This window comes from Mustela putorius, unplaced genomic scaffold (assembly GCF_011764305.1).
Source record: "Mustela putorius furo isolate JIRA1106 unplaced genomic scaffold, ASM1176430v1.1 tig00003854_pilon_pilon_pilon, whole genome shotgun sequence".
Classification (NCBI taxonomy): domain Eukaryota; kingdom Metazoa; phylum Chordata; class Mammalia; order Carnivora; family Mustelidae; genus Mustela; species Mustela putorius.
In genome coordinates, this window is record NW_025422006.1 from 176,557 (window position 1) to 201,242 (window position 24,686).

At 42.4% G+C, this 24,686-nt stretch overlaps 1 protein-coding gene across 8 annotated transcripts in view; it reads right to left on the reverse strand.

Annotated features, from left to right (window-relative positions):
- Positions 1-319: 319 nt before the first annotated feature.
- Positions 320-24,686, reverse strand: part of ZNF169 (zinc finger protein 169) — a 62,200-nt gene continuing 37,833 nt past the window's right edge. For 5 of the 8 annotated variants that reach the window (XM_045064957.1, XM_045064953.1, XM_045064954.1 and 2 more), the window contains 2 exons: positions 24,337-24,432; positions 320-3,799 (listed from right to left, as the gene is read on the reverse strand). In XM_045064957.1, the coding sequence (XP_044920892.1) occupies positions 2,304-3,799; positions 24,337-24,432 (1,592 nt within the window). In that variant the 3' untranslated portion in view covers positions 320-2,303. The remainder of the gene's footprint in view (positions 3,800-24,336; positions 24,433-24,686) is intronic. The other 3 variants (XM_045064955.1, XM_013063352.2, XM_013063353.2) reach the window with 3 other exon arrangements.

Consider the following 24,686-nt stretch of genomic DNA (forward strand, 5'->3'; position numbering starts at 1 on the left):
TACCTTGGGCTGGATATAAAGACAGGTGCTCTGGCTCCTTTAGTCCCTGACTGGAGGACTAGGCAGGATCATGGAAGAAAGGCCCCAAGTCCTCAGGCTGCAGGACTGGTACATGGGTGTGGCTAACAGGATGCAGGACTGGGGGTGCAGGAAGAGGGGGTGCCTCAATGGCACTGTTGGAGGACCTAAGAAAGGGTAATAATGACGGCCCTCCCCACACACAGGGTCAGAGTCCAGAACAAGCAAATGTGACCTTCCATGTCTCCTGAGGTTCAGGACCATGGGATTCTTGATAGCTGAATGAGGTGTTTGATCAGGGTTTAGCTTTATACGGAAGCAGTTTATTAAACAGACCTGGGTGTGGAGGAGGGCTTAGAAAGCAGGTATGCCCAGTTCCCCCCCAACCCCTCTACCCCCACCAAACACACACATACCCCTGGCCCCTGAGAGAACCAGCATGCTGCTTGCGTTCCACTTCAGGGAAGTGCAGCACTTCCCAGTGCTTCCTGCTAGCTTCACACTCCTGGGAAAGGAAAGATCAGATTTATGGCAGGGGTCGAGGGCCAGGCAGGAATTTGGGGGGTGTCCGGAGGGCAGGTGTTATGAATGGAATTTTCCCCCAAAAGTCCATGCTGAAGCCCTTTCCTAATGTGACAGTATTTGAGTACAGGACCTAAGGAAGTACCGAAAGTTAAATGATGTTGTAGGGGTGGAGTAAGGGACACCAGAGCTCACGTGCTCTCTGGCACACATGCGAGGGAACAGCCACACAAGAAGGCACCACCTGCCAGCCAGTTGGCAAGGTTCGGTAGGTCAAAGTTGTCTTGGAATTCCAGTCTCTGGTTTTGTTACGGCAGCCCTGGCAAAAGAATACAGCTTTGGTACTGAGTGGTGTGCTGTTCTAAACGTGAAAAACTATGGAGGGGGGTTGGGAACTGGTCATGGATAGAGGAAGTGTTTTGATGTGCTTGCTGGAGAAAGCCAGAGTTGCTTCAAGAAGGCTATGGTAGGAACAGAGGAATTAGAAGGGATTCTGCTGGGGCCTCAGACAGAAATGTGGAACATTACTAGAAACTAAAGGGAATCCTGATTATAAAGCACCAAAGAATATCGATGGATTGTGTTCCAGTGTTCAGTGGAGGGTTGAAATCTTATGTGGCTTGGCTGAGGATATTTCTAAGCAGGTGTTGAAAGGTATACCTGTTTCTCATTGCTCCTCATAGAAATACATGAGGAGGGAGGTAAACTGAAGGAACTGTTTAGCAAACAGAAGCCACAACTTGAAGATTTAGAGAATTCTTAGCCTATCCATATTGTGAAAATGAGAAAGCCTGCTCTGGAGAGAACACCAATGGACAGTCATTTGATGCTCAGTTGAACTAAGAATGGTACAGACAGGACAGAGCAAAGGCCAGCTGTGAGACTTCTGTGGTGCTACCCACCAAGAGGAGGAAATGGTGACCCCAACGGTGAAAGAAAGCAGCTGGTCTGCCATTCCCATGGTGGACCTGGAGGGTGAATGCCTTCATGGCATCAGGGCGCTGCGCACTGCTGCCGCCACCCCAGCAGGACTAGAGGGCGAAGTATCCTACCAGCCATTATTCTCAAGCCTTAAAACCTAATAGAGTTTGCTTGCTGGTCACAGACCTGCTTAGGACCCATCAATCTTGTTTCCCCTTGTGTTAAGGAAATGCAGTTCTCCATCTGTGGTAACTTGTCCGGTTCACGGCTGGAGAGGAACATTGCCTCAGGATGAAATGTACCCCTTGCCTCACCCACATTTGATTTACATGAGATTTTGGACAGACTCATTACTGGAATTGGTCAACACTTTGGGAGCTGTTAAGAACATGAGTTTTGGGGGTTCAGGAGGCTGACCTATGGGCTGAAATGTTCCAAATTCATATGTTGAAGCCAGAACCCTAAGTGTGACCTTATTTGGTGATAGAGGGGGCCCTAACCCAGTAAGGCTGTGGTTCGTAGAAGAAGCGCACGTACAAAGGCCAGGAGAGGACACTGTAAGGATGCAGGCATCTGCCAGCTGAGGAGCGAGGCTTCAGTGGAAACCAAAGTGCATCCTCTGATCTTGGATTTCAGTCCCAAGAACTGTGAGAGAGTTGTTCTTTAGCCAACAAGTTTGTGGTGTTTTGTTATGGCCGCCCTAGCAAATTAAAACATGGCTAGCATGGAAAATAAACCATAAATCAGGTATCTTCCAATCACTGAAAGAACACGTTTTTTTCCTCCACTGCATTTGAGGAACATTTCCTGGTGTTTTCTGCCACTCCTAAGGGAAGGGAAGGTCAGGAGAGCAGCCCTGGAGGTGGGAGGCGGTGGCCAGACTTGGTCCTCCTGTGTCTGTGAAGGTGAGACTTCTGGCTAAAGCCTCGGCCACACTCTCTACACACATACGGCTTCTCTCCCGAGTGAGTGCGCTGGTGTCTGATGAGGGCCGACCTGAAGCCGAAGCCTCGTCCACACTCACTGCACACACATGGCTTCCCCGAGTGTGACCTCGGGTCAGAGGTGAAGTGGGACTTCTGGCCAAGTCCTTGCTCACATACTCCGTACACATCAGCTGCCTCCTCTAAGTGCGTCCTCTGGTGTCTGGTAAGGAGTGACTTGAAGCCAAAGGTGCGACCACACTCTGGGCACAGGTAAGGCTTCTCCCCTGTGTGAGTCCTCTGGTGTCTGATGAGGGTGACCTTCTGACCAAAGCCACGGCCACACTCTGGGCAAAGGTAAGGCCTCTCCCCTGTGTGCGTCCTCTGGTGTCCCAGGAGGGACACCTTCTGACTAAAGCCACGCCCACACTCCAGACACAGGTAAGGCTTCTCCCCCGTGTGCGTCCTCTGGTGTCTGACAAGGGTGACCTTCTGGCGAAAGCTGTGGCCACACTCAGCACAGACATAAGGCTTCTCCCCTGAGTGTGTGACTTGGTGACTGAGGAGCAGCGCCTGCTGCCTGAAGCCTCGCCCACACTCGAGGCACAAGAAGGGCCTTTCGCCCGAATGCGAGCTGCGGTGTTGGAGGAGCGACGCCTTCTGGCAGAAGCCTCTGCCACATTCAGGACACACAAAGGGCTTCTCCTCCAAGTGTGTCCTCTGATGCAGGATGAGGGCGATCTTTTGGCGAAAGCCTCGCCCGCATTCCTGACATTCGAAGGGCCTCTCCCCGGAGTGTATCCTTTTGTGGTTGGTGAGTGAGGATGTGTACCTGAAGTGGCGCCCACACTCCCGGCACACGTAAGGCTTCTCCCCTGAGTGTTTCCTCTGGTGGATGGTGAGGGAGGATTTGCGGCCGAAACCTCGCCCACACTCCCTGCAGCTGTAAGGCTTCTCCCCTGAGTGTGTCCTCTGGTGCTTGGTGAGGTCTGACTTCTGACAGAAGCTTCTGCCACAGTCAGGGCATACATGGTGCTTTTGGAGGCTCAAGAAGTTAGATTTGGTATCAAACCCCAGTCTGTATTTTCCACATGTGGCTGCTTCAGATGCTGAGAGGCCTGCCTCCTCAGGATGCCCTGCTCTGTTGCCTTCCACCCAGTCTGCCGGCTGGCCCTGAGAGGGTCTGAAGAGCACCCTGGAAACCCCACTCAGGTGAAGTCTCCCTTCTGTGTCTCCATTGTCTGCTTGTTCACTTGAGCAGGCCCGAGCTTCCGTTGGGATGGGGCTCCCTGCGTGTGAGCTGCGGACGATCGGAGGAAGGTGGCCGCACAGCACATACTGTTCGAGGAACTGTGTGCTGGAAAAGGTCAGCGGGCAGGAATGGCCATATGGCTGGCATTCGGTCCCTGGTTCTGCTGGAGAGAAAATGTTGGTCAGAATCACCACAGGTGCCTTGTGAATGGTGGCTTCCACTGACCCAACGTTCATTCCTCGCTGTTCCCACAACCAAGGCTTCCTCTGCCCACCTACATTCCATCCCTCGCTGCCACATTCCTTATCGCAACACAGAAGACACACATGATGAGCCAGCTCCAAACACCAGCCCAGCGAGAAAGCATCAAGGCAGTCTCCCCACTACAAACTGCCGCCATTAGAGTTACACATTTCCCCTCCAATATGGTTCTCCAAGCCAGTGAGTCATCAAAGCTGATGCGAACATTATCCACAAATATATGCTTCCACTGAGAAACCATGTGACTCGGGGGCAGCAGTGCAAGATGGCAGAGTGAGAGGACCCTGAGCTCACCCGGTCCCACGGTTACAACTGCTGTCACTCATACCGAGTCTGTAAACGAGAAGGACCTGAAGACTGGCAGAACTCCGCGACTCACCTTTGAGAGGTTATGAAGGACAGAAACAGTGGCTGGAAGCTGCCTGAAGGATGAAGCTGTGGTCATGGAAAGGAGAAAGCAGCATGGAGCCCACAGAGAGCAAGCAAATCCCCAGAATGTCTGGCCTTGAAAACCAGAGAGGCTGAATTCAGTGAGTTTGTATAAGCGCTGGATTTGGAGCCCAGAGTTTAAAAGTCAGCCACTTCAGTGCTAGGCCAGGGATAGCCAGGGCCTAACCCTAAAGTGCCAGAAGCCCAAGGAGAGGCAACATAGAAGTGAAAGCTTGCACAAGAGAGAGATCTGTTCAAACTGATTTCAGAGTGAGGGGGGTGGCGGCGGGGGGGCTTTCTGGGACCAAAGAGGCGGACAGGTGCCATTCTCCTCCCCCGTTCCCCAGCATAAAGCGAGGGCAACCTGTGGGGAGGAGGGCTGCGGGGACACAGGCTACCTAACCTCACCTGCTAGCAGCGTACCGCACCCATGTATTCTCCTGAGGATTGCCCGTGCCAAGCCTGCCGGCCTCAGGCCTGGGCTTAGCAAACATTCTGTTAACGTCCTGTGTGCTGTGCTTCTGTGGCCACTGCATATCTTCAAAGGAATCTGGATTAGGATTAGCAGTTCATGCATGCCCTGCCCTGTGGCTGCACACACCAAGCTGCTGCATTTTGTGGGGGACTGGCCTAGGACTAGTGGCCCAGTGCAAATTCTGCTGCCACTGTGCATTGCCATGTCCAGGCACCATAGGCCCCCAGCTGCCAAACGTCCATTGTTGGCCACGGCTGCTACTATACGCCGTGTCCCTGGCCAATTACCACCCTTTGGGGAATCTGGCCTAGCGACTCAATGAAGATTTTGTTAACACCATCACCCTACTACTGAGCCCTCCTATAGTCACTCTCCTTCAGAGCCGATCTGCCTAGGTCTCCCTCACACCATAGATAGCAAGCACAGCCTACAACAGGCAGAGTCAGTGCAGAAGACAGAAAGGAAAAGCTACTCAGACAATAGCAAGATGCAGGCAACACACATAGGAGATACTTCTGAAGCCCCAGGTCCTGGTGAACAGGGAACACTGCATGGGCACTACAGGACCTCTTCTTCATAGAACCACTACTTTTTAGAGGAGATACAGCTGAAACAGAGTTAGACAAAATGAGGCTGAGGACTATGTCCCAAAGGAAAGACCATGACAGAAACACAGCAGGAGAGCTAAGTAAAACAGAAGTAGTAGCCTGAAAGACAATTTGAAGTAATGATTATAAAGATACTTAGTGGACTCAAGAAAAAAGAGACCAGTGAGACCCTTCACACAGAGATAACATATCAGAGATGAGAACTCAATAAGTGAAACTAGAAATGCAGCGGATGGAATAACTAGGCTACAGGAAGGAGAAGATGTATCCGTGACCTGGAGATGGAGTAATATAAAGCAGTCCGACTAAGCAGATGAGAAACACTGCACAGAGAACAGACTAGGGACCTCAGTGACTCCATCAAGCATAGTAACATTTGGGCGCATGAGTGGCTTAGTGGGTTAAGCCTCTGCCTTCAGCTCAGGTCATGATCCCAAGGTCCTGGGATTGAGCCCCACATTGGGCTCAATGCTCAGTGGAGAGCCTGCTACCTCCTCTCTCTCTCTCTGCCTGCTACTTACTTGTGATCTCTGTCAAATAAATAAAATCTTAAAAACAAAAACATAGTAACATTTGCATCTATATAGGGATCCCAGAAGATGACAAAGCGGGGAGGAGAAGAAATTACAGCTAAGAATTTCCCAAATCTGGGAAGGGAAAAAGAAATTCAGATTCAGGAGGCACAGAGATCCCCCAACAAAATCAAAATTAACATCAAGACACATAAGTAATTAAAATGACAAGACACGGTACTAAAGAATTATAAGGCCGCTTCAAAAAAAAAACGACCTACATACACAGGGAAACCCCATAAGGCTAGCAGACTTTGCAGGCCAGAAGAGAGTGGCATGATATATTCAAAGTGCTGAAAGGGAAACATATGCAGCCAAGAATACTTTATATCCGGCAAAGCCATCATTTAGAATAGGTGAGAGAGTTTCGCAGACAAAAACTACAGTAGTCTACAACCACTAAACCAGCTGTAGAAGGGAACACGTTCCGTGGAATGGAAAGATAATAAGAGTGAAAAGCCAAAAACAGAAGCAGTGAAAGTATTTCTGTAAGAGTCGGTCAAGGGATTCATAAAATAAAAAGATGTAAACTAGGACACCATATACCTAAAACATGGGGGGAGGGGAGGAGTAAAGAATGAAGGCGACGCTGAGTGACCATCAGCTTAAAATAGACTGCTGTGTGCAGAACATGCTATGGTAAACACGAATCAAAAAAACAGTAATAGATAAAACAAAGAATCTAACTACATTGCTAAAGAAAACCAACAAACCGTGAAAAAAAAGAAGAATCAGGGGTGCCTGAGTGTCTCAGTGTGTTAAAACCTCTGCCTTTGGCTCAGGTCATGAGCCCAGGGTCCTGGGATCAAGCCCTGCATCAGGCCTTCTGCTCGGCAGGGAGCCTGCTCCCCCCACCTCTCTGCCTACTTGTGATCTCTGTTAAACAAATAAAATCTTAAAAAAAAAAATCAGAAAGACACATGAAGATTGAAAGTGAGGGGAAGGAGATCATGCAAATGGACGTCAAAAGAAAGCTGGGGTAGGGTAGCAGTACTTATGTCAGACAAAATAGATTATAAAAGTCTATAAAAAGAGACAAAGAAGAATACTATATAATAATAAAGGAGGCAGTCCAACAAGAGGATAGAACAATTATAAACGGTTATGTACCCCAACATGGCAGCACTATAATATGTAATACGGTTAGGAGCAAACATAAAGGAACTATTTGATAGTAATACAATAATCATAGGGGACTTAAACACACCATTTACATCAATGGACAGATCAAACAAAAGCAACAAGAGTGGCTTTCATTGGCACATGGGAACAGAGGGATTTAACAGATATATTCAGAACACTCCATTCTAAAGCAGAATACACATTCTTTTCAAGTGCACATGGAACATTCTCCAGAACAGATCACATATTAGGCCACAAAACAAGCCTCAAGAAATTAAAGACTGATGCATACCATGCATCTTTTCTGACCATAACACTATGAAACTAGAAATCCACCATAAGAAAAAATCTGGAAAGACCATAAATACATGAGGTTAAATAACATGCTACTAAACAATGAGTGGGTCAACTGAGAAATCAAAGAATAAATCAAAAAGTACATGGAAACAAATGAAAACACAATGGTCCAAAACCTTTGGGAATGCAGCAAAAACTGTTGTAAGAGGGAAGTATATGCGATACAGGCCTACTTGAAGTAGTAAGAAAAATCTCAAACAACCTAACCTTACTAGAGCTAGAAAAAGAACAAAATGCCACCCAAAACCAGCAGAGGGAAGGAAATAAAAGAACAGAAGTAAACAATAGAGAAACAAAAAAACAAAACATACACACACACAGAACAATGAAACCAGGAGCTGGTTCCTTGAAAACATCAAGAAAATTGACAAACCCTTGTCAGACTCATCAAAAAACAAAACAAACTCAAAATTAGAAATGAAACATGAGAAATAACAACCAACATCACAGAAATACAGTTGTTAAGAGAATATTATGAAAAAGGATATGCCAACAAATTAGACAATATAGAAGAAATGGATAAATACTTAGCCAATTAGCAGCAAGATTGAATCAGTAACCAAAAAACTTCCAACAAACAAGAGTCCAGGATCAGACAGCTTCACTGGTGAATTCTACCAAAGATTTTTAAATTATTTAATTTAGTGGCACCAGGATGGTGCAGTGGATTAAAGCCTCTGCCCTCCCTCAGGTCATGATCCCAGGGCCCTGGGATGGAGCCCCAAATTGGGCTCTCTGCTCTGAGGGGAGCCTGCTTCCTCCTCTCTCTCTGCCTACTTGTGATCTCTGTCAAATAAATAAATAAAATCTTTAATAAAGAGAAAAGATTATTTGAGACAGAGAGCACAGAGGGAGAGGGGAAGCATACTCCCTGCTGAGCAGGGACCCTTATGTGGGGCTTGATCCCAGGACCCTGAGATCAAGACCTGAGCTGAAGGAAGATGCTTAGCCAACTCAGCCTCTTGGGTACCCCTCTACCAAGATTTAAAGAATAATTAACCTTGGGGTGCCTGGGTGGCCTGCTTAGCCAACTTAGCCTCTTGGGTACCCCCTACCCAAGATTTAAAGAATAATTAACCTTGGGGTACCTGGGTGGCTCAGTTAAGCATCTCTCTTTGGCTCAGGTCATGATCCCAGAGTCCTGGGACTGCTTTCCCCCTAAGACTGGGAATAAGACAAGGATGTCCACTCTAATTGCCACAGCAAGTAGACAATATAGAGAAATAAAAGGAATCCAAATTGGTTAACAGAAAATCTTAAGGACTCTACTAGTAAGCTACTAGAACGATAAACAAATTCAGTAAAGTTGCAGGATACAATATCAGTGTGGAGAAATCTGTTGCGTTCCTATATGCCAATAATAAGGCAGCAGAAAGAGAAATTAAGAAAATTCCATTTATAATTGCTCCCAAAATAATAAGATATCTAGAAATAAACCTAACCAAAGAGATGAAAGGCCTGTACTGTGAAAACTTTAAAATACCAATGAAAGATAATGAAAACAATACAAGGAAATCAGAAAACATTTCTGTGCTCCTAGATCAGAAGAACAAATATTATTTTAGGTAGAGGAATTTTAAAATGATATTTTCCATAGAAGGATTGTCATTCTAAGGATTACTGAACTATGAACATAAGGAGATATTTACATATATATGATAAAGGGTTAGTATCCAAAATATATAAAGAACTTTTAAAACTCAACACCCCAAAAATGAATAATCCAACTTAAAAATGAGCAGAAGACATGAATAGACATTATTCTAAAGAAGAGATACAAATGACCAATGGACACATGAAAAGATACTCAACATCACTGGTCATCAGGGAAAAGCAAATCAAAATTACAATGAGATATCACCACACATGTGTTAGAATGGTTAAAGTCAACAACACAAGAAATAGCAGGTGTTGGGCAGGATGTGGAAAAAAGAAAACCTCTTTCACTGTTGATGGGAATGAAATCTGTTGCAGCCACTCTGGAAAATAGTATGGAGTTTCCTCAAAAAGTTAAAAATAGAACTACTCTATGACCCAGTAAGTGCACTACCGGATATTTACCCAAAGAATAAAGATACAGGAGCACCTGGGTGGTTCAGTTGGTTAAACATCGGAGTCTTGGCTTCAGCTCAGGTGATGATCTCATGGTCATGGGATCGAGCCCCATGTTGGGTTCCATGCTCAGTGCGGAGTGTATGTCAGATTCTTTCTCCCTCCTGCTCTGCCCCTCCCTGCTTGTGTGGTCTCTCTCTTTCAACTAAATAAAAATCTTTAAAAAAATGAAAACATACTAATTCAAAGGGAAACATGCCCCCTTATGTTTACAGCAACATTATCTACAATATCCAAATTATGGAAACAGCCCATGTCCACTGATTGATGAATGGATAAGAAAATTTTGGTATACACACACACACACAATGGGATATTACTCAACCATGAAAAGGAATGATATCTTGCCATTTGTGACAATGTGGATGGAGTAGAGGATAATAGGCTAAGTAAAGTAAGTCAGAGAAAGGCAAATACCATGATTTCACTCATATGTGGGATTTAGGAGACAAAACAAATAAAAGGAAAAGAAAAAAAGAGTGAGAGGCACAAGCCAAGAAACAGACTTCTTAAGATTTTATTTATTTGACAGATAGAGATCACAAGTAGGCAGAGGCAGGCAGAGAGAGAGGAGGAAGCAGGCTCCCCGCTGAGCAGAGAGCCCGATGCGGGACTCGATCCCAGGACCCTGAGATCATGACCTCAGCCGAAGGCAGAGGCTTTAACCCACTGAGCCACCCAGGCACCCCCAAGAAACAGACTCTTAACCATGGAGAACAAACTGATGGTTGCCATGAAGGAAGGGGGAGGTGGTGTGGGTTAAATTGGTAATGGGGATTAAGGAATGCACTTGTGATGAACAGTGGGTTTTGTATGGAAGTGGTGAATCACTGTACTGAACACCTGAAGCTAATATTACACTGTATGTTAGCTAACTGGAATTTAAATAAAAACTTTAAAAAAAACAAAAAATAAAATTCTTATATTTTAGTCAAATTTATAGAAACATATTATCATTTTTAAATGACATAAAGGAAAAAAATCCCTCAAACTACTTTCTTAATAAAATTTATTTAAAAAAAAAAGAACAAATATTGTTAAGATGTCTATACATTTAAGGCAATCCCTATCAAATACCAACAGCATTTTTCACAGAACTAGAATAATCCTAAAATTTATATGGCACCACAAGAGACCCCAAACTGACAAAGCAGTTTTGCAAAAGAAAAAGTTGGAGTTATCACAATTCCAGACTTGAAGTTTTATTATACATACACACACACACACACGTATATATATATGTATACATATTATATGCACATATATATATGTAATATATATAAATTATATTACAAAAGTTGTGGTAATCAAAACAGTGTGGTACTGGCACAGAAACAGACACATAGATCAATGAAATTGAACACAGAACCCAGAAATAAACCCACAGTTATATGGCCAGTTAATCTTTGATAAAGCAGGGAAGACTATACAAAGAGACTATTCTCTTAACAAACAGTGGGGAAAACTGGTCAGCTACATGCAAAAGAATGAAACTAGATGACCTTCTTACACCATTCATAAAAATAAACCCAGAATGGATTAAAGACCTAAATGTGAAACCCCAAACCATTAAATAAAAAAACCTAAAAGACCATACAGGCAGTGACGTCTCTGACATCAGCTGTAGCAACATTTTTTCTAGATATGTCTCCTGAAGCAAGGGACACAAAAAATAAATTATTGGGACAACATCAAAATAAAAAGCTTCTGCACAGCAAAGGAAACAATAAGAAAAACTAAAAGGCAACCTACTGAATGGGTATATATATTGGCAAGTGACCTATGCAATAAAGGGTTGGTATCCAAAATATATAAAGAAAGAATTCAGTAAAGTGTCAGGATATAAAATCAATGCACAGAAATCAGTTGCATTTCTCTACACCAACAGCAAGACAGAAGAAAGAGATATTAAGGAGTCAATCCCATTTACAATTACATCCAAAACCATAAGATACCTAGGAATAAACCTAACCAAAGAGACACAGAATCTATACTCAGAAAACTATAAAGTACTCATGAAAGAAATTGAGGAAGACACAAAGAAATGGAAAAATGTTCCATGCTCCTGGATTGGAAGAATAAATATTGTGAAAATGTCTATGCTACCTAAAGCAATCTACACATTTAATGCAATTCCTATCAAAGTACCATCCATCTTTTTCAAAGAAATGGAACAAATAATGCTAAAATTTATATGGAACCAGAAAAGACCTCGAATAGCCAAAGGGATATTGAAAAAGAAAGCCAACGTTGGTGGCATCACAATTCCGGACTTCAGGCTCTATTACAAAGCTGTCATCATCAAGACAGCATGGTACTGGCACAAAAACAGACACATAGATCAATGGAACAGAATAGAGAGCCCAGAAATAGACCATCAAATCTATGGTCAACTAATCTTCGACAAAGCAGGAAAGAATGTCCAATGGAAAAAAGACAGCCTTTTCAATAAATGGTGCTGGGAAAATTGGACAGCCACATGCAGAAAAATGAAATTGGACCATTCCCTTACACCACACACAAAAATAGACTCAAAATGGATGAAGGACCTCAATGTACGAAAGGAATCCATCAAAATCCTTGAGGAGAACACGGGGCAGCAACCTCTTCGACCTCTGCCGCAGCAACATCTTCCTAGGAACAACGCAAAAGGCAAGGGAAGCAAGGGAAAAAATGAACTACTGGGATTTCATCAAGATCAAAAGCTTTTGCACAGCAAAGGAAACAGTTAACAAAATCAAAAGACAACTGACAGAATGGGAGAAGATATTTGCAAATGACATATCAGATAAAGGACTAGTGTCCAGAATCTATAAAGAACTTAGCAAACTCAACACCCAAAGAATAAATAATCCAATCAAGAAATGGGCAGAGGACATGAACAGACATTTCTGCAAAGAAGACATCCAGATGGCGAACAGACACATGAAAAAGTGCTCCATATCACTCGGCATCAGGGAAATACAAATCAAAACCACAATGAGATATCACCTCACACCAGTCAGAATGGCTAAAATCAACAAGTCAGGAAATGACAGATGCTGGCGAGGATGCGGAGAAAGGGGAACCCTCCTACACTGTTGGTGGGAATGCAAGCTGGTGCAGCCACTCTGGAAAACAGCATGGAGGTTCCTCAAAATGTTGAAAATAGAACTGCCCTATGACCCAGCAATTGCACTATTGGGTATTTACCCTAAAGATACAAATGTAGTGATCCAAAGGGGCACATGCACCCGAATGTTTATAGCAGCAATGTCCACAATAGCCAAACTATGGAAAGAACCTAGATGTCCATCAACAGATGAATGGATCAAGAAGATGTGGTATATATACACAATAGAATACTATGCAGCCATCAAAAGAAATGAAATCTTGCCATTTGCAACAACGTGGATGGAACTAGAGCGTATCATGCTTAGCGAAATAAGTCAAGCAGTGAAAGACAACTATCATATGATCTCCCTGATATGAGGAAGTGGTGATACAACATGGAGGCTTAAGTGGGTAGAAGAATAAATGAAACAAGATGGGATTGGGAGGGAGACAAACCATAAGTGACTCTTAATCTCACAAAACAAACTGAGGGTTGCCGGGGGCAGGGGGTTTGGGAGAAGGGGGTGGGATTATGGACATTGGGGAGGGTATGTGATTTGGTGAGTGCTGTGAAGTGTGTAAACCTGGTGATTCACAGACCTGTACCCCTGGGGATAAAAATATATGTTTATCAAAAATAAAAAATTAAAAAAAAAAAATAAAGAACTTACAAAATTCAAAATCCAAAAAACAATCCAATTAAAAATGGGCAGAAGACATGAATAGACACTAATCCAAAGAAGAAATCCAGATGGCCAAAAGACCTGCAAAGATGCTCAGCATCACTGATAATCAGGGAAGTGCAAATCAAAACCAGGATGAGGTGTCACCTCACACCTGTCAGAGTGGCTAAAATCAAAACCCAAGAAGCAACAGGCATTGGCGGGGATGGAGAGAAAAAGGAAACAACCCTCTGGCGCTGTTTGGCGGGAACGCAAACCGGTGCGGCCACTGTGGAAAACAGCATGGAAGCCCCTCAAAATTGAAATATAGAAATACCATATGCAATTGCACCAATAGGTATTTACCCAAAGAATTAAAAAAATACTGATTCAGAGGGATACATGTACTTCAACATTTATATAGCAGCATTCTTGACAACAGCAAAATTATGGAAACAGCCCAGGTATTCATTGATAGATGAATGGATAGGGAAGATGATTATGTGTGTGTGTACATTATGTTATATATCTATACACACACACATATTTTATATATGGTGTTATATGTATATATATATGATATTATATGTGTATACACACATACATACAGACAATGGGATAGTCTTCATTTGCAATGACACAGATGGAGCTAGAGTATAATGCCAAGTGAAATATGGCAGAACAAGACAAATACCAACGTGATGTCACTCATTTGTGGAATTTGATAAAACAAATGAGCAAAGGAGAAAAAGAGAAACCAAGAAACAGACTCTTAACTACAGAGAACAAACTGACAGTGAGCACAGGGCAGGTGAGTGGGGGATGGTGTTAAATTGGTGATGGGGATTAAGGAGGGCACCTGTGATGAGCACAGGGTGATATATGAAATTACTTAATCACCTGATTGTACACCTGAAACTAATATAACACTATGCTAACTAAATGGAATTTTTTTTTTAAAGATTTTATTTATTTATTTGACAGACAGAGACCACAAGTAAGCAGAGAGGCAGGCAGAGAGAGAGGAGGAAGCAGGCTCCCTGCTGAGCAGAAAGCCCGATGTGGGGCTCGATCCCAGGACGCTGGGATCATGACCCGAGCTTAAGGCAGAGGCTTTAACCCACTGAGCCACCCAGGTGCCCCTAACTAAATGGAATTTAAATAAATTTGTGACTTACCACAGATTTCTTTAGTGATTTTCTTCCCCATGAGAAAGGGACGGAGTAACTAACCAGAGTGTTCTGTCTGCTTTCTCCTTGGATTGCTTGTACCCCCACTGTGGAGGGTATAAGCAAGCCTTCCAGTGTGGAGGAAGCACTTCTGTGTGTCTTCCCTATTAAATATGGTGGCTGATTTAAATACAGTTAGCATCATACTATGGAAACCATAGCTTCATTCATCACAACTTTTTTTTTTTTTAAAGATTTTATTTATTTGACAGAAATCTCAAGTAGGCAGAGAGGCAGGCAGAGAGAGGGGGGAATCAGGCTCCCTGCTGAGCAGAGAGCCCTATATGGGACTCAATCCCAGGACCCTGAGATCATGACCTGAGCTGAGGGCAGAGGCTTAATTAACCCTGTGAGCCACCCAGGCGCCCCATCACAACTTTTGTGTCTATCTAGTAATGTGGAAAATTTTAACTGAAAGTTATTTAGAATTACAGTGTTCACTTTGGGAATCTAAAATTTAACATGCGCTGAAACATGCAGAAGTTGTGGAATAAAAGAAAAATAAAATTTTACAGGGGTGCCTGGGTGACTCAGTTGGTTAAGTGGCCAACTCAGGTCATGATTTCAGGGTTTTGAGATCAAGCCCTGCATCAGGCCTGCCCCTCTCCCACCCCTATCTTTTTTTCTCTCTCTCTCCCTCTCTAAAAAATAAGCATAAAAAATAAAATTGTACCAACAGAATATAGTTAATCACAAATTTTTTACGGATGTAAAAGAAAGTTAAGCAGTTTCTAAACTGTTAAAATCTCCAACTGCTCTTATGCTAGTTGACTTTTAAGACCAGTAAATACTTTAGTAATTGTAAATGAACTAAAAACTTTACACAGGAAAGAGAAAAATCAATGCCTAATGGTTCCTTAAAGAAAAATTTCCTTCTGCAGCTACAGTCAAGGAATGAAAAATATAGCTGTGGGCTAAGTGAATGGTCTTAGACATTGGCCCTTGAAAGAATGCATGCCAGGCATTCACTGTTTTTTAAAAAGTTTCAGAATTCTGAGACATTGGTCCACAAGTAAAAGGGAGATTTTCAACATTAATCATAATTAATCCCTGGAAATCGGACAACTTTCATAATATGCCTCCAGTCATCTCCATGACTTCTTAAGTAAAAAGCTTAAGTCACTGATCCTAGAGGTTTCTTCTCTTCTAATATAAGCACTTCAGGCTAGAAATGCCCTTTGTTAGTACACACATTTTTATTTTGCTAGAATAGAATTTTGAAAGATCTATAGAGTGGGTTATAAGACTTCATAAGATTTAAGGGATCTATAGGTACACTAAAAATTTAATAGTAAAGACTCTCCAGGGCTTCGTTCTTTCTCCTTCTTTCCTTCACCCCCTTCCTCCCTCCCTCCTTTCCCCTCTTTCCATTCCCCCCCCTTTTTTTTGAGAAGGTGATCCTAAAATTTAAGTGTAAATACAGAGAACCTACACTACCCAAAGCAATCTTAAAAAAAAAAAAAAAGATTTTATTTATTTATTTATTTATTTTTTTTTTTTTTTTTTTTTTAGGTTTTAATTTTTTTATTTTTATAAACATATATTTTTATCCCCAGGGGTACAGGTCTGTGGACTAGAGCGTATCATGCTTAGCGAAATAAGTCAAGATTTTATTTATTTATTTGACAGACAGAGATCACAAGTAGGCAGAGAGGCAAGCTGGGGCGGGGTGGGGGGGGGGGGAAGCATGCTCTCTGCTGAGCAGGGAGCCCGATGTGGGACTTGATCCCAAGACTCTGAGATCATGACATGAGCCGAAGTCAGAGGCTTAACCCACTGAGCCACCCAGGTGCCCCCAAAACAATCTTTAAAAAGAAAGACTTGGGGCACCTAGGTGGCTCAGTGGGTTAAGCCTCTGACTTCAGCTCGGGTCATGATCCCAGGATCCTGGGGTCCTGGCATCAAGCCCCGTGTTGGGCTCTCTACTCAACAGGGAGCCTGCTTCCCCCCTCTCTTTGCCGGCCTCTCTGCCTACTTGTGATCTCTGTCTGTCAAATAAATAAATAAATATGAATAAATAAATAAATAAGAAAGAAAGAAAGAAAAGCTTACACTACCTGACTTAGGGAGGAGATATACTACCTGACTTCAAGACTTTTTTTTTTCCCCAAAGATTTTATTTATTTATTTGACAGAGATCACAAGTAGGCAGAGAGGCAGGCAGAGAGAGAGGAAGGGAAGCAGGCCCTCTGCTGAGCAGAGAGCCCGATGTGGGACTCGATCCCAGGACCCTGAGATCATGTCCTGAGCTGAAGGCAGCGGCTTAACCCACTGAGCCACCCAGGCGCCCCTGACTTCAAGACTTCTGATGGTCCTACAGTAATATAGACAGTGTGGTTAAGGACAGGCCTGTTAATGGAAGAAATATAACTGAAAGTGTAAAACAGACCCACACTTATCCAGTCATTGGATTTTCAACAAAACAGTTTAAGGAGGGGAAGGTAAGTCTTTTCAACAAATGATATCCATATGAATGAGAAAAACCTTGATCCCTGCCTCACACCATACACAAAAGTTACTTCAAGATGGACCATAAACTTAAATGTAAAAGCTAAAACTGTATAGCATTTAGAAAATTCAGATTATCTTCATGACAATAAAAATTTAAAAGAAAAATCAGACTTCCTCCAAACATCTGCCAATCAAAAGTAACTGTTAAAGAAAGAACAGAAAAGCTTCAGTCTAAGAAAATTTTTGCAAAATGTACATATGGCAAAGGACTGGTGTCCAGAATTAATAAAGAACTCCCAGAGCTCAACAATTTAAAAAAATGTAATTAAACTGGCAACTAGAAGAAGATCTGAATGGATACTTTACAAAGTAAAGTATATGATATATATTTGAATGATCAAAAAGCATAAAGTGCTTAACATTTAACCATTAGTGAAATAGAAATTAAAGCCCCCATGAGATAGCACTACACACCCATCACAGATACAACGAAAACTGTCTGGAGGATGCGAGACAATGGGAATTCTCTTCTCATATGTTCATAGAAGTGAAAAATGGTACAGCCACTTTGGGAAATGGATACTCATAAAACTGCATATACTGTAGCCATGTGACCCAGTGTATTAGGTTGAATGGTATCCCACCAAAATTCACGTCTATATGAACACGTGAATGTGGACTTACTTTGATATCAGGTCTTCACAGATATGATCAAGTTAAGATGAAGTCATACCAAGTTAGGGTGAGTCTTAATTCAACAAATGCATCCTTACAAAGAGACAGAGATACATAGAAGGAAAAAGGCTGTGTGATCACAAAGGCACAGATTGGAGTGACACAGCAACAAGCCAAGAAATGATAAGGATCGCCAGCAACCACCAGAAACTGGAGACAGGTGAGGAACAGATCTCCCTCAAAACCTCCAGAATAAATCTACCCGGCCAAGAGGTTGATTTTTGAACTTACAGCTTCTGAACTGTGAGAACAGATTTCTTTGAAGTCTCTCAGTTTGTTGTAATATGTTACAGCAATGCTAGGAAACTAAAATACCCAACCTTACTCTAGGTATTTATCCAAAGGAAATGAAAACATGGGTTTCCAAAACAAAATACCTAGCATAAGAATACTAATAACTGCTTTTTCACAATAACTAAGGACTAGAATCCATTAAGGTATCTACCAAGGGGAACGGATAAACAGTTGTATATTTATCTGACGGGATGCCACTGAGCTTTAAAAGGGAACAGAATACTGATGTATGAAACAGCGTGGATGAAGCTCAGAAACTCTGTACTGGAAGAAGCCTACAGTAAAGAGTATTATGATTCCATTCATGAAAAACTGTACAGTGGGAAAAATTAATTTATGGTAAAATCAAGACCAGTGACACCTCTGAGGGATAGGGTGGGGGTTTACTGGGATCGGCCAGAAGGGAGCTATATGGGATGGTAGTAATCTGTTTTTTTATAAAGTTTGGGTTGTAGACATGTACAACTCATGCAAAATTTCACATTTCCTGTAAGTAAATCCTACTTAAATACAAGAAATACAGTACTCTAGGCAATGATACGCATCTGCCCATTGCTCCTGGGGTTAACCACCTTTCACGGCCCTGACTAGCTGAGATGAGCTGCTAGGGAATGCCTCTTAAAATGTAGTGTCTGAAGATGCTTAGGTGGACATCTGAGACCTGAGTCCCTGGGTCCCTGCCTGCCAGCCACCCACATGAGCCAACCCAGGAGACTGTCCCATTCCTCTCACTTGTTAGACTGTCTTTGCCAGGTTCAATGAGTGGTCACATCAGATCTTAAGACACGTCACACCTGTCACCCGCTCTTGAGGAATAAAGGGTGTCTAAGGAGAATGAACAGAGATGCAAGGACATGCCAGAAAGACTTCACAAAATGACAGCCATAGCCACCTATGACCACAGCCTTATATGCTCTTTACCTACCCGTGGGGAAAATACCAGTCTCTTTTCCAAGAAGAGTAAAGCCTTGATCCAGAGCTCTTACTCAGATAGGCTCAGCTATCCAGCTCTCCCTGAGAGAAACTGCTGACACTAAATGTATCACAGTACTAACCAAGGAGATATTGCTAGAAATCTGTCAGAATGGGCAAAATAAAGAGTAGTGCTGACACCAGATGCAGGCAGGAAGGGGGAGGAATGATTACTCAAGACACTGCTAGTGGGGACTGAAATGGTGTGCCCATGAGTATTGCACTTCTTTTTTTTCTTTAAATAAAACTAAACACTTACCATATGACTCAGCAACTGAACTCTTGAGCATTCATCCCAGAAATCAGACCCATGTTCACACACAAACCTGTATAGAAATGTTCAAAGCACCTTCATCTTTAATAGCCGCTGAATGGTTTAACAAACGGAGTCCATTCCTACTATGGAATACTGCTCAGCAGGAAAAGTAATGAAGTATTGGTACAGGCTTAGTTTGGATCGATCTCAAGAGAACTACACTGAAAAGGCAATCCCAAGTGTAGACTTCTTTTACGAACATTCTTGAAGTGACAAAAATTACAGAGATGGAAAACAGATTAGTGGTTGCAAGAGAGAGATGGTGGGGGTGGGGGGGTTGACTGTGACTACACAAGAGCAGCACAAGGCAGCCGGGTGTCGCAGCTGTTCTGTACCTCTGAATATAGTGACAGTTACAGGAAAGTACATGCAATAAAATTTCACAGAACTAAAGAAACATACATCCCCCACACACATACACAAAAGTGAAGATAAAACTGGTGAAATCTGAGCGCCTGTGTGGCTCAGTGGGTTAAGCCTCTGCCTTCAGCTCGGGTCGTGACCTTGGGGCCCTGGAATCAAGCCCTGCATCGGGCTCTCTTCTGAGCAGGGAGCCTGCTTCCCTCTCTCTCTCTGCCTGCCTCTCTGCCTACTGTGATCTCTGTCAAATAAATAAAATCTTAAAAAAACAAACAAACAACTGGTGAAATCTGAATAAGGTCAGTGCATTGTGTTAAAAACAAAAGGCTGGTTTAATAAGAAAAAACTGTCACTCCATATATGGAATCTGAGAATCAAAATAGACAGACATAGGAGAGGAAGGGGAAAAAAAAGGGAAGCAAACCACAGGAGACTCTTGATTATAGAGAACAAGCTGAGGGTTGCTAGAGGGGAAGAGGGTGGGAAATGGGCTCAATGGGTGGTGGGGATTGAGGAGGGCACTTGTGATGAGCACTTGGTGTTCTATGTTAGTGATGAAAACAATATTAACACTCATGTTAACTTGCTAGAATTTAAATAAAATTTGAACCATTGAAAAAATGTCTGCACTTACTGAGATGAATACAGGGTGTTGTAGGGAATTGCTGAATCACTACATTGTACACCTGAAACTAACGTAATACTGTACGTTAACTAAAATTAAAAACTTTAAAAATTGAAAGACTAAAAAAACACATATATGATCACCTCAAACAGTGCCCAAAAAACATTGCACAAAATCCAACATCCATTCCCAATAAAAACTCTCCGCAAACCAGGAATAGAAATTTTCTGTGCTCATAAAGGGCAGCTATAAAACTTACACTTAGGAGAAAGCATTCTCCAAAAGATCAGGAACAAGGAAAGGGTGTCCAGGCTCACTATTTAAATTCATCATTGCACTGGATGGTCTCGCCTGTGCAATGAGGCACATTTTACTTCTTTACATGTAAAGAATGTAAAGAAGTAAAACTTATTCACAAATAATATGATCATCTATGTAGAAAATGCTATAGGATTTACCAAAAAAGCTACGAGGGCTAAAAAGTAAGTTTTGCAAATTTACTAGATATAAGATCATTATCTGTGGGTTAATTGTATTTCTCTGTACTTTCAACAATTAAAAAGTTTTTTTTTTCCTTAAGATTTTATTTATTTACTTGAGAGACAGAGTTCACAAGCAGGCAGAGAGGCAGGCAGAGAGAGAGGGGGAAGCAGGCTTCCTGCTGAGCAGAGAGCCCGATGCGGGACTCGATCCCAGGACCCTGGGATCAATACCTGAGCCGAAGGCAGAGGCTTAACCCACTGAGCCACCCAGGTGTCCCTAAAAACTGAGTTTTAACATAGGTTAATTAATAGTATCGAAAATATGAACTACAGAGGAACAAATCTGACAAGAGATATATAGGACCTGTGTACTAAAAATTATAAAACAAGGCTCACAAAAATTAAGTCCCACTAAAAATGGGGACATATACTGTATTCACATATAGGGTGATAAAATATTAATCACATGTAAATTAAGTTATTTGTAAAATGAGGTAGATTTAACTCAATACAAATCAAAATCACAGCAGGATTTTTGGTGAAAATTGCTGATTCTGAAATCCAGATGGTAATGCAAAGAATCTAGAATAATTAAGACAAAATGGAAAGGGAGAAAATGTTGGAGAATTATACTGTCTGAGTTCCAAACTTATAAGACTACATTAATCAAGATTATTTGGTATTGGCATCAATAGAGACACGAAAGGATGGGCGGGGGGGGGGAGGGGTGCTAGAGAAGAGTCCAGGGACTCCTGGGTGGCTCAGTTAAGGCTTCGTTAAATATCTGATTATTGGGGTGCCAAAAGAAACCAAGTTTTTAAATGGGCAAAAGATTTGAGAAGACATTTCACAAGAGATATATATACAGATGGCAAATAAGCACGAGAAGCTTCTCAACATCATCAGTCACTAGGTAAGCGTCAAGTAAAACACAAATGCCACTACACAGCTCTGTGAAAGCCCAAAATTAAAATAATAACACGAAGTTGACAAAGATGTGGAGCATCTGGACCCCTCATACCCTGCTAGGGGGAATGTGAATGGTAGAGCCCCTCTGGAAAACAGTTTTTTAGTTCTGTAAAAAACTAAATAGATACTGTATCCTACAACCCAGCCTTTCCAGTCCCAGGTATTTATCCGAAAGAAATGAAAGACTTGGAATGAATGTTCACACTTATTTTACTTGTATTCATCAAAACTGGAGACTACTCAAATGTTTTTCAATAGGTGAATGGTTAAATAAATTGTGAGAAAAACTGAAAAATAATTAAGATGTTATAAATAAATGAATAAATAAATAGTGATATTATATAATGGAACACTATTCAGCAGTAAGAAGTGAACTATAATTCACACAACATTATGGATGAACTTCAAAATAACTGTTGAGGGTGCCTGGGTGGCTCAGTGGGTTAAGCCATTGCCTTCGGCTCGGGTCATGATCTCGGGGTCCTGGGATCGAGTCCCACGTCGGGCTCTCTGCTCAGCAGGGAGCCTGCTTCCCTCTCTCTCTCTGCCTGCCTCTCTGTCTACTTGTGATTTCTCTCTGTCAAATAAATAAATAAAATATTTTTAAAAAAATAAAAAAAAACAAAATAACTGTTGAGTGAAAGAATCTGGTATATATTCTGAATTACTCAATTTATATTAATTCTAGAAAATGTGAACACATGTAAAATGATAGAAAGCAGATCAGTGGTCAGCCGGGTACGGGGAGGAGGAGGAACAGAGGGTAAGACAGGCAGGGAAAGGAGACACGGATTATAAGGCACAAGGAAACTTTGGGGTGACAGGTATGCTTGGCATTTGGATTGTGGCAATGTTTTCATAGTTACATACATATGTCAAAACAATAAATTTGTGCTTTAAATATGTGTAGTCTAGGGGCCCCCAGGTGGCTCAGTCAGTTAAGCAACTACCTTTGGCTCAGGTCATGATCCCGGCGTCCTGGGATCAAGCCCTGTGTTGGGCTCCCTGCTCAGCGGGGAGTCTGCTTCTCTCTCTGCCCCCCTTCACCCCTGCTCATGCTCACTTGCTTTTTCTCTCAAATACATAAATATGTGTGTCTAATATATTTTGATAATATACCTCATAATCATCTCTTAACTATTATACTGTAACACCTTATAACATATTTTTGTTATGCCAAAATTATAGCTTATATAATAGTTAGTTCTCCTTAAAAAAAGCACTGAGTTCGCTATGAAATACAAGTCCAGATATATGGTTGTATTTAGAAGCAAAATAAAATGCCAGGACTATTAAAAGAATAAAAAAGCTAAGTCAGCTAAAAAAAAAAATTATTCTTACCTCCAGACATTCACATAAAATTAATTCCCACTGCATTAAAGACCTGAATGTTCCCTGAATTTATATGGGATTCATATAATCATAACAGAAACAGCCCAAATGAAAAGCAGGAAAACTCTCTGAGCAGACAAATCACCAAACATAGGAAAAGGTACTCCTGCTCCAACAACATAGGAAAAGATACTCCTGCTCCCTGAAAAAGCAAAGCCCCTCTAAGGTTTCACTGCAAAAGGAAGAGATGACTGGAAAATGAGGTCTGACAATACCTAGTCCTGGTGAGGATGTGTAACAAGAACCTCCAGGCTACCCATGCCTAAGAACCAGCTGCTATGCTCCTAGATACACACCTGGAGAAACTCTTCCCCTTGTTTCCACGGAAATAACAAGAATATATAGCATTATTTAATAGCCAAATATTGGAAATACATGTTCAAAAGAAGGGAACTGATAATTCAACAGCATTAAAATAGAAATATTCATTATAATGGAATCAATGTAACAGTTTTTAAAAGTATAAACTAAATCACATTTTAACATGATTCTCACATAAAGACAGTAAAAAGGCATGTTCCAGAAGGATGTGTACATTGCAATACTATGTGTAGAGACATTTATGAACATGCAAACACTATATGGCTGAAGGACCCATCAGATGGGGTAAAAAGGGTCAAGGCACATGAGAATGCTCATGTGGAAAATGGATTCTCAGGGTGGGTGGAGAGCAAGACAAACCAGGGAAGGGGCAGGGACTGTTTTCTGGTCTGTAACGTCTGTCTCTGAGACCACAGGGAAGGCACACAGGAACTCATCATACAATTCTATACACCCTGGTGTAATCTTAAATAATCCATCATAAAAGAAACAAGGTTATGGGGATTTATGGAGTGGAACTGATGCACTAAGAAGTTACCAGGTTAAGAACAGAAACAGCAGTGTCTCCCAGGGGCAGAAGACTCCGTGTCAGAGGCCAAACGCTATGCAGAGTCAACCAACAAAAGCCAAGAACGCGGAGATCAGCGAACTAGAAAAGGTGCTGGGAAAGAGATGCCACATGAGGGAATGAGACTGCCTGGGGGGAAAGAGGATGCCAGGGCAGCCCCCTCTGGGTGAGCAGGCCGGCAGGGCACGGGGCCCGAAGAAGAGCGCTCCCCAGAAATCCAGGTGCCCTCCTCCTTCCGGATCTGCTGAGAGCCTCACTGCCCGGTCTCCTCGTCTGCCCCCTGCTTCCCACTCACCTGGACGAAGGTCCAGAAGACATTCGCTCTCCTCTCTCCAGGGCTCCTCCCCTTGTTCCAGCTGTGTGATGAGTCTGGGTTTGGAAAAGGCAATTCCTACTCACAGGGAAAGAAACCAAGGTGACCCTAGGTTAGAGGCTTAAGAGGCTATGGCAGAACTCAGTCAACAAGCAAATGCAATAACCCAAAAGGAGCCAGGGAAGCACGGGGAGGTGTGCAAAGGCTCTCTGAGCACTGAGAAAGGATGAGTAAAGGGAGGGGGGGAATTCTGGATCTAAAGGCAGTACACTGTGGTTAAGTGAATACTGGGATTCCCAGATCTGAAGGAAAATCACTGTGGAGGAGGGGCC